The 10,330-nt window shown below is 49.5% G+C and overlaps 1 protein-coding gene across 1 annotated transcript; it reads left to right on the forward strand.

Annotated features, from left to right (window-relative positions):
- The first annotated feature begins 7,569 nt into the window (after positions 1-7,569).
- LOC119919944 (neuropeptide Y receptor type 6-like) lies at positions 7,570-8,706 on the forward strand. The gene has a single exon (XM_038740763.1). The coding sequence runs from the start codon at positions 7,601-7,603 to the stop codon at positions 8,702-8,704; it is 1,104 nt and encodes a 367-aa protein (XP_038596691.1). The 5' UTR covers positions 7,570-7,600; the 3' UTR covers positions 8,705-8,706.
- Positions 8,707-10,330: the final 1,624 nt, after the last annotated feature.

Below are 10,330 nucleotides of genomic sequence, written 5' to 3' on the forward strand. Positions count from 1 at the left end.
AAGACTCCATTCACTTGGAAGGAGACAGTTCACAAGCTAAATGCAAGAGGATGGAAATGGAGCTGGAATATTCTAACAGGTAAGAGGTTTGTCCACAGCCTTTTAACAGGCCTGGAAATGGGAATTTCAGTGTATTAAAAAAAATTCTCAGTTTAAAAAGGGGAGAAAGGCATTAGAAGTGATTTGTGATTATATTGCTGATTTAACCCTGAGCAGTGCATTAGCTTTTGACAACAACCCAAGCCTTAACATACTGTGTAAAGCAACCAAGAAATGAATTAAAGAATATGTGACTGATGAGTGAAACCACCTATGGTTGGTGTTTGCTTAATGAGTTTTGTTCCTAATTCCTTTTGCTATTTTAACTTGGAAATTTCTTTTCAAAACCACTTTATGTGTACGTATTGCCTCAGAGTTTTCTCAGTTTGTCTGGACAGTGCAAAGAGTATGCAAAATTTAATTTAAAATCTGTGAACAGCACTGAGATGACAAGTTCTGCTACTCCACAGTTCACATGATAGTGAACTCCTTTAACGGACACGGATTACGTTTGCTTTGGATTTTGTTTCAAAAGTGACTCAGTAATTTGGTGTTTTGAGGTTTTCTCATGCAATGGTAACAGTGCCTTTTTCAGTTGCCTGAAGTCAATCAGGGGTATTTATTGAGTACTTTCTGTGTGCAGAGCACTACACTAAGTGCTTGAGGACAGTACGATAGAGTAAGTAGAAGTGATCTACTTGTTGCCGAATTGTACTTTCCAAGCGCTTAGTACAGTGCTCTGTACACAGTAAGTGCTCAATAAATACGATTGAATGAATGAATGAATGAAATGATCAAGGAGTTTAAAATCTACCTGATTATCTTGTTTGTACCCCAGCATTTAGCACCGTGCTTGGCATTTAGTAAGCACTTAAGCCCAGGCATCTGTGTGATTGACAATGCTGCCCACTCTGGGCATTCCTCTTTACCCCTCCTCCTCACAGCCAAACCCTCCTGCCCTAGAGTGGCAGTGCTGTGTCATGGGAGAGATCTGGGGGGTAAGGCAGAAAGCGTGGCTTCTTACCCCATCACTGCCTGCTCCTTGTGCTGCGTGGCCTGAGACCAAACCCTTGGCTTCTCTAGAGGCCAATTTCCCTATCTGCAAAATGAGGCTGATAATTCTGGCATCATATGGGGCTTTGTCCTGGGGAAGAGAATGTGTTTGGAGGGAGCAACGTGCGGGCAACCTGAGGAGGGGTTTGGACAGCACACCGGGAGTGGCATATTAAAGTTCCCAAGGCTGTCTCCTGACAGTGAAAATGCCCAAGCTCATGTGGGTGCTTTGCATCATTAGCACATTTCATTTCACCATTGTCATGTCCTTAATACAAGGCTAATTGGATTTTGGTGACTTCCAGCATTTTCACTGACCTTCCTTGGGAACGGGGTCAGATCGTTGCCTTTTGCTTTAAATGAATGTGGCTCTGCCTCATGGGACTTGGGTGCCACTGAGCCCTAGAGGGTGGAGTTCTGATCTGAGGAGGCCTGAAACCTCTGGATTTGAGAAGGGAACCAACTGCATTCACTGCAGTCAATGCAGTCATGGTTACCACTACAACCAGGGCAATCACTCTAATCGTGTGATTATTGCGGCAAGGGAGATCTTGCTGCAATGCCTGTAATCACTGCAACCAGGGAGATCTCCGCAATAAGCGCAACAAGTGCAACCACAATCATTCTCACGTTGCTTTAGGTTGGGCTAAGGGCACGGAGGCAGGAAGGTTCTCATTCAAGTGGACAGCCAGCACCCCCAGTGGCTCCCTATTCCCCAGGTCAGAGCCCAGGGCCCTAGACTGTCCAGGGACAGGACCAGCTGACCTGAGCCCCCAGCCCCATCCTCTAGGGTCCTGTCCCTGGAGGATGGGGCTGGGAGCTCAGGTCAGCTTCAGGAGGCTTCATACCCACCCCTGCCAGATGTCGACCTGGCTTTCCCAGCCTCGGCGAGTCTGGCCTCCATGGGCCTGACTCCATTCAGCCCTAGCCCCAGATCCTGAGGTACCGAAGCCAGTCGATGAGTCGAGGCTAGGGAGTGGGAATTTCCCTTTTGGAGGGGGAGAGCTACAGAGTGTGGGAACGAGGGTCCGTGTGACCGGTGGGGAGACTGGGGCTTCCATCCCCTTGGGATTACTCTGCATCTTAGACACCCTCTCCATCTCATCAATCAATCAATCGTATTTATTGAGCACTTACTGTGTGCAGAGCACTGTACTAAGCGCTTGGGAAGTACAAGTTGGCAACATCCTCCTGAGCTGCGCCCCCACTCTGCCCCCAATCCTTGGGGGCCAGCCACACCACTCCCCAGCCAGAAGCCATTACCACAGATGCTCAGAGACGTCTCTTTACTTTGGCTGCCCCTCATTACCCAGAATTTGACTGCCCCAAATTACCCACTGCCTTTCACTTAACCTGCTCCCAGACAGATCCACCCTTCCTGCTGTACACAAAGGGCCTCACGACCACAGAATTCTTTTGTTTCCCTCCTTTGTGCTCTCCACTTGCAAGCGTTTTTGTTTGATCTGTGTCTCTCACTGCAGAACCTATTGTTGAAGACAGATCTGTGTTCTTAGGGGGCTCTTTTTCTGACTTCAAGCACTCACCTTCAAACTCTGCAAGGTGGTTTCAGTGAGCCTGGGTAATTTCGCATAGACTTCAAGATTTGATTCTTCTCTTTGTTACCTTCATCCCGCTGCCTTGGCCTGCACCTGATGGTGCTGATTCTAAGATGTGAAGAATGATGCTGTTTTCCTGTGGTTTTGTTTTCCTTAAGACTCTCACAAAGCAGAGCAACAGGAGGCATGTTTTGTGTTTTCCTCTCTTTGGGTGAAGCTGTTTAAATCTGTCCTTTCAGCACCCTGAACTCACTGGAATCACAAGACCAGGCAACTCTCAGGCCAGACTTGAATTATGTATCAGCCCCCACAAAAAGTGGGTGTGTTTCCCCCCTGGGCTAGGGCCAACACAGACTGAAACAGGAACAGAATTGGTGCTCTCTTTCCTTGGCCTGGCCAAAAGGACCCTCATCCTAGGCAAGGGACCATTAAAGTAGATAAAACATTACTCTTCCTAACCTTTCATTTAATCCTGAACCCCCATCCCTACCCCAGCTCTCCTGGCCTCCCTCCCTAACCCCAGCGACTGCACAGAGGTCTTTGAAGATAAAATTGAAACCATCAGGTGTGAACTTCCCAAGGTGCCCCCATCCACCCTCACCATTCTACTGCCCTATCCTCCTCCTTCTTCTTCTTCTTTCCAATTGCCTCTGAAGAGGAGGTCTCCTGCCTGGTCTCTAAATTTACCTCACCCTCCCTTAAGGCTCTCAGCCTATCCCCTCTCTCCCAGCCTAAAAGCCCTCACCCTCATTCTCCTTCCTTCCTGAACTGCTGTCATCAATCTCTCACTCTCCGATGGCTCCTTCCCCTCTGCCTTCACATATGCCCAAGCAAGCCTTCCCTATACTATCAATCATTGATGGTATTTATTGAGCACTCACTGTGTGCAGACCACTGCACTAAGCACTTGGGTGAGTACAACAGAGTTGGCAGACGTGTTTCCTTCCCACAATGAGCTTGTAGTCCAGAAGGGAGACAGACATTAATGTAAATAAATAATTTATGAATATGTACCTAAGTTCTGTGGGTCCGAGGGTGGGGTGAATACCAAATGCTCAAAGGGTAAGGATCCCAAGTGCATAGGTGATGCAGAAGGGAGAGGGAGTTGGGGAAAAGAGGGCTAATGGGGGAAGATCTCTTGGAAGAGCTGTGAGCTTAATAAGGTTTTGAAGTGGGGGAGAGTGGCAATCTGGCATATATGGAGGGGGAGGGTGTCCCAGGCCAGAGGGAGGACAAAGGTAAGGGGTGGCAGCGAGACAAACAAGATCGATTGAATGAATCGAGGCACCGTGAGTAAGCTGTGCTGGAGCCAAGTGTGCGGGCTGGGCTGTTGTAGATAAGTGAGGTAAGGTAAGGGGCGAGCTGATTGAGTGCTTTAAAGCTGATGGTTAGGAGTTTCTGTTTTATTCATTCATTCATTCATATTTCTTGAGCACTTACTGTGTGCAGAGTTCTGTATTAAGTGATTGGGAAATACAAATCGGCATCATATAGAGATGGTCCCTACCCAACAACTGGCTCACAATCTAGAGTGGGGAGACAGGTAACAAAATAAAACAAGTAGATGGGTGTCAATACCATCAGAATAAATAGAATTATAGCTATGTACACATCATTAATAAAATGAATAGAGTAATAAATATGTACAAATATACACAAGTGCTGTGGGGAGGGAGAGGGGGGTGATGAGGAGAGGAAGAGGAGGGGAGGAAAAAAGGGGGGATCAGTCTGGGAAGGCCTCCTGGAGGAGGTGAGCTCTTAGTAGGGCTTTGAAAGGAGGAAGAGAGCTAGTTTGGTGGATGTGTGGAGGGAGGGCATTCCAGGCCAGAGGTAGGATGTGGGCCAGGGGTTGATGGCGGGACAGGCGAGAACGAGGCACAGTGAGGAGGTTAGTGGTAGAGGAGCGGCGTGTGCAGGCTGGGATGTAGAAGGAGAGAAGGGAGGTGAGATAGGAAGGGGTGAGGTGATGGAGAGCTTTGAAGCCGAGAGTGAGGAGTTTTTGCTTAATTCGAAGGTTGATAGGCAACCACTGGAGATTTTTGAGGAGGGGAGTGACATGCCCTGAGCGTTTAAGTATAGACTGAAGCGGGGAGAGACAGGAGGATGGGAGATCAGAAAGGAGGCTGATGCAGTCATCCAGTCGGGATAGGACAAGAGATTGAACCAGCTGGGTAAAGGTTTGGATGGAGAGGAAAGGGTGGATCTTGGCGATGTTGTAGAGGTGAGACCGGCAGGTTTTGGTGATGGATTGGATGTGTGGGGTGAATGAGAGAGCGGAGTCAAGGATGACACCAAGATTGTGGGCTTGTGATACAGGAAGGATGGTAGTGTCATCTACAGTGACGGGAAAGTCAGGGAGAGGACGGGGTTTGGGAAGGAAGATAAGAAGTTCAGTCTTGGACATGTTAATGTGGATGGGCAACGGCTGGAGGTTCTTGAGTGGGGAGATATGGACTGAATGTTTTTTTAGATAAATGATCCAGGCAGCAGAGTGAAGTATGGACTGGAGCAGGGAGAGACAAGAGGCAGGGAAGTCAGTGAGAAGGTTGACGCAGTAGTCAAGGCAGGAGAGGATATGTGCCTGGGATTGGTGTAGTAGCAGTTTGGAAGCAGCATGGTCTAGTGGAAAGAGCATGGGCCTGGGAGTTAGAGGACCTGGGTTCACTCTAAGTGCTGGGGTAGTTACAACTTAATTAGATCAGACATAGTCCCTGTCCTGCATAGGGCTCACGGGCCACAGAAAGTATTATTATTGGTATTACTTTTATTATGGTATTTATTAAGTGCTTACAATGTGCCAAGCACTGTACTAAGCACTGAGACAGATACAAGATAAGCAGGTTGGACACAGTCCCTGTTCCACATGGGGCTCACAGTCTAAGTAGGAGGGAAAACAGATATTTAATCCTCATTTTACAGTTGAGGAAACTGAAGCACAGAGAAGTTAAGTGACTCATTCAGGGTCAGACATCAAGTAATTGGCAGACCCAGATTAGAACCCAGTCCTCTGACTTCCAGTGCTCTTTTCACTAGGCCATGTTGGGCAAGTTGCTCAACTTCTCTGTACCTCAGTTTCCTCATCTGTAAAATGGGAATTAAATCCTACTCCCACTACTTAAATTGTGAGTCCCTTGTGGGAACTGGACCATGTCCAACCTGATTAACTTATATCTACCCCAGACAAAGTCAATGCACCTGTGCTGGGCAGCAGTGGCATGAGGAAGAGTCAAAGGTGGATGATCAAAGACAACAGCAGAGACTCAAGTTTTTACAGCATGGAAGAAGGCAGTGGTAAACCACTTCTATATCTTTACTTAGAAAACTCTATGGATACGCATACCAGAATGACTTTAGGATAGAAAATGGGAGGTTCTGAAGAGGGTGTGTCCCTGGAGTTGCTGTGGGTTGGAAAAGGTGCGACGGCATTTGAAGAAGAAGAGACTGTAGATTGTAGACTCTAGAATGTAAGCTCATTGTGGGCAGGGAATGTGTCTGTCTATTGTTGTATTGTATTCTCCCAAGCACTTAGTACAGTGCTCTGCACACAGTTAAGCACTCAAGAAATACTACTGAATGAATGAATGAGACCCCAGTGCTTAGTACAGTGCCTAGCACATAGGAAGCACTTAAGAAATACCATAAAACAAGCATAGTAAGCGCTTTACAAATACCACAATTATCATCATTATTATTAGGAAGGAGAGGAAATGGTGGATTTTAGCAATGTGGGGAAGGTAGAATTGACAGGATTTGGTGACAGACTAAATATGTGAGTTGTATGAAAAAGATGAGCTGAGGACAATGCCGAAGTTACGGGCTTGTAAGATAGGGAGGATAGTGGTATTGTCTACAGTGATAGGAAAGACTGGAGGACAGGGTTTGGGTGGGAAGATAAAGAATTCTACTCAGTTTAGGTGTCAGTTATTGTCCCATCTCCCTGCTCCCGTGCCTCTCCAGACTCCTGGAGCAGGCTATGGACCCCTGCTGCTTTCACTTCCTGTCCACTACACCCAGGCTTTTGACCCTACCTCATTCCACCATGATTGAACTCCCTCTAAGGTGGTCAGTGGCCTCTTTAAAGCCAAGTCCAGTGGGTGCTACCAAAATGTTGGGCATGAAGAATACAGCCTGAGTTGTTGTGCTTCATCCTTGAGCAGGAAGCTTCCTGATTGGCCAGATGATGCCCTAGACAGACAGTGGATCCCTAGGGGAGCTGGTGGCCCACACTCCCTCCCTCTCATCCTCTGCCTCAGGGGCCCAGCCAGGGTCCCTTGGAAGAGCGACCAGGAGGGAGGGCCAGTCTGTGGGGAGGGAGCCTGGGAGACAGCAGGCTGATGCCAGGACTCCCAGTCTGGACCAGGAGGTGATTGGGGGTGCCCATTCCAGAAGGGTAAACTTCATCTGCCCCAGATACTTTCCCGCCCCCTCCACTCTGATTGAGAGTTAAAGTGGATTTTTCTGCTGAAACCTCTCTCCCAAGTGACATTTGCCCCTTGTCAGCTCAGCTGGTGGTCATATTTTTTTGTCTTGGGTCTCTTTCAGGATTCCCAGATCATGCTCAGGGCAGCGCCAGGGGCCTGGCAGGCCCAGCTGGGGCTCAGGGATGGATGAGTCCTGCTGATAATTCTGCGGGGGGAATGGCGCTTCCTGCCCCCTCTGCTCCGATTGAGAGTCAAAGTGGATTTTTCTGCTGAAACCTCTCTCTCAAGGGACACTTGCCCCTTGCCAGCTCAGCTGGTGGTCGTATCTTTTTTGTCTTGGGTCTCTTTTGGGATTCCCAGATCACACTCAGGGCAGTCCCAGGGGCCTGGCAAGTCCAGCTGGGGCTCAGGGACGGATGAGTTCTGTTGATAACACTGTAAGGGCCACGGCGAGCAGAACGTCTTCTAATCAAATGTGGCACATCCCTCTACAGGTTGGATCCCACCGAGTCGGTCGCCCAAGTGGCCATCATGGGCAACACGGGCAGTCACCAAGGGGATTTGCTTGCTAACCAGACATCCACCAACAAGTCCATACCACTATCCTTTGACTCCTGCCAGCTGGCCCCTCTGGTGCTGTTTCTTCTGGTGGTGGCCTACGCCCTCGTGGTACTCGTGGGGCTTCTGGGCAACCTGTCCCTCATCATCATTATCACGAGGAAACAGAAGGAAACACAGAATGTGACCAACGCTCTGATTGCCAATCTCTCCCTGTCGGACATTCTGATGTGCGTCGTGTGCATCCCTTTCACCATGGTCTACACCTTGATGGACCACTGGATCTTTGGGGACGCCATGTGCAAGGTCACCGCCTATGCCCAGAGCGTGTCTGTCACCGTGTCCATTTTCTCCCTCGTCTTAATTGCCATCGAGCGACACCAACTGATCGTTAACCCCCGGGGCTGGAAGCCCAACATGTTCCAGGCCTGTTGTGGCCTGCTGCTGGCTTGGCTATTCTCCCTCCTGATGTCCGTGCCATTTTTCCTCTTCTCCCAGCTGACCGACGAACCCTTCCGCAACATCTCTCTCCCCGGAGACCCGTTCCGCCACCGGGCGGCGTGTGTTGAGGAGTGGCCATCCAGGCAGGGTCGGCTGGTGTTCACCACCTCCCTGCTTGGCGTACAGTACTGCGTCCCCTGGGGCTTCATCTCCGTCTGCTACCTGAAGATCCTGCTGTGCCTGCGGAAGAGGCATGGCAAGGTGGAGCGGGTCAGGGAGCAGGAGAGCAGGCGAGTCAACTCAATGCTGATCTCGATAGTGGTGACCTTTGGGGCCTGCTGGCTGCCGCTGAACGTCTTCAACATCATCTTTGACTGGAACCACGAAATCCTGCTCCATTGCCACCACGACCTTGTGTTCATCTTGTGCCATCTGGCAGCTATGACATCCACCTGCATCAATCCTCTCTTCTACGGGTTTCTGAACAAGAATTTCCAGAAGGACCTCATGGACCTGCTTCACCTCTGCTGGTGCTTTGCTCCTCGAGACCACTATGACAGCATCGCCATCTCCACCTTGCCCACGGAAGAGTCCAAAGGGTCCGTGAAATTCATCCCTTCCCAGGAGAGCATTTGATACCACCCCTGTTGGACATCCACCCTGGAATTGCTGATTTGAGCTAGAAGAGAGGTCCTTCTGCAGGACTCTTGGGAAGATGAAAACCTAGAAATGTCATTTGGCCATCTTGGCCCAAGGCCCAAAATCAGCCTGGAAAATGAACATTAGCGTGATCCCTCGGAACCTGTTGCGGGAGAAACCACTAACCTGTGCTTCGTGTTGGCAAAAAGAAAGTCAGTCCACAGAGGCAGAAAGAAGCTTTATGTGACCTCTCTCTGCCCTCCTCTGCAAGTTAATCTCACCTGGTACTGACACACAAGTCAGTCCATAAAGATGCAAGTTTGGGCAAGCGAGAAGCGTGCCAGTTACAGAGGCCCACTTAGGGCTGACTCTCAGCCCAGATGCTCCCAGGGACTCGAGACAGAAAATAATTTCAGGAGTCAAAATGTGACCCATAAGGATGGAACAGTGAGCTCAGCCTCAGAGGAGGAATTCTGGGAGCTGGGCCTGTGCTGCGGGTTGGTGGGGCCATCAGGAGGAGAGACCTAGGCAGACCCACTTCCAATGGGGAAGGTGTCGTGTGTGTGTGTGTGTGTGTGTGTGTGTGTGTGTGTGTGTGTACATCCACACACCCTTTCTCTTTCTTTTTCTTTTTCTCTGGCCCATCCAGAAGCTTGGACAATAAAGGCTGATGCAGTCCCTGACACCCTTAGATATAACAAACTGCTTATGCTCCAGGGCATGTCCACCTAGTCAGGCAAGGGCACTACAGTAAAGAAATCTCCATCTTCAAACATCACCTCATTCCATTTTCTTCACTCACCAGATTTGGGCCAAACTCCATTGAAAGACAGAGCCTGGCTGCCAAGAGTTTGGATTAATCATGAAAGCAGCAGGCCACAGGAGCCAGCCCTGCATTTGAAAACACCTTCAAGTGAATGAGCCCTGGCTTTTGGAGAGTGCACTGTGGGCTGGGGGGTGAGGGGAAAGAGTGGAGCACTGTGGTGGTGAAAGGGTTTCCCCTAGTGGTGACCGTGCCCATGAACCACATGGCCCAACCTGGGGGCATTGAAGCCCCCAAGAAGCAGAAACGGTTCTTCTTTCTCCGTGCAGCTTTGCCTGGTTGCCACTGAAGGCAAAGCTTCTGCTCCATGACTGAGCCCAGATGTTCAATGAGAAGCATCAGTCGGCAATGGCCCAGCCGTCACAATGGACAGTTTGTTCTTCTCCTAGCTGGCCAAGCCCAGAGGCTTTCCTGGTGTTTCTGTGATGACTCACAGAAACAATGTTCCCACCATCCACCACTCTGCCTTCCCCACTGAAGCCCTTCAGGATGCACTCAAGGCCGCCCCTACAGTAAATCATTTCTGATGGCGGAAATCAGATTTTTGTCATGGCTAAAACTCTGCAGCTTCGAGCAGGTGTCCCATTTTAATCCGCTTGTCCTCTGTGTTCACGCAGCAGTCGTTATTATATTTCTGGATGCAGTGCTAAGCTTCGATAACGTGGCTTAATGGAAATATGATTGAATGAAAGAGCACAGGCTTGGGAGTCAGAGTCCAATCCTGGCTCTGTCACTTGTCTGCTGTGTGACCTTGGGCAAGCCACTTCTCTGTGCCTCAGCTACCTCATCTGTAAAGTGGG

This window comes from Tachyglossus aculeatus, chromosome X1 (genome assembly GCF_015852505.1).
Source record: "Tachyglossus aculeatus isolate mTacAcu1 chromosome X1, mTacAcu1.pri, whole genome shotgun sequence".
Lineage (NCBI taxonomy): Eukaryota > Metazoa > Chordata > Mammalia > Monotremata > Tachyglossidae > Tachyglossus > Tachyglossus aculeatus.

Excerpts from the sequence above, each read along its gene's own strand:
- LOC119919944 (XM_038740763.1), top strand. The coding sequence starts at position 7,601 with ATGGGCAACACGGGCAGTCACCAAGGGGATTTGCTTGCTAACCAGACA.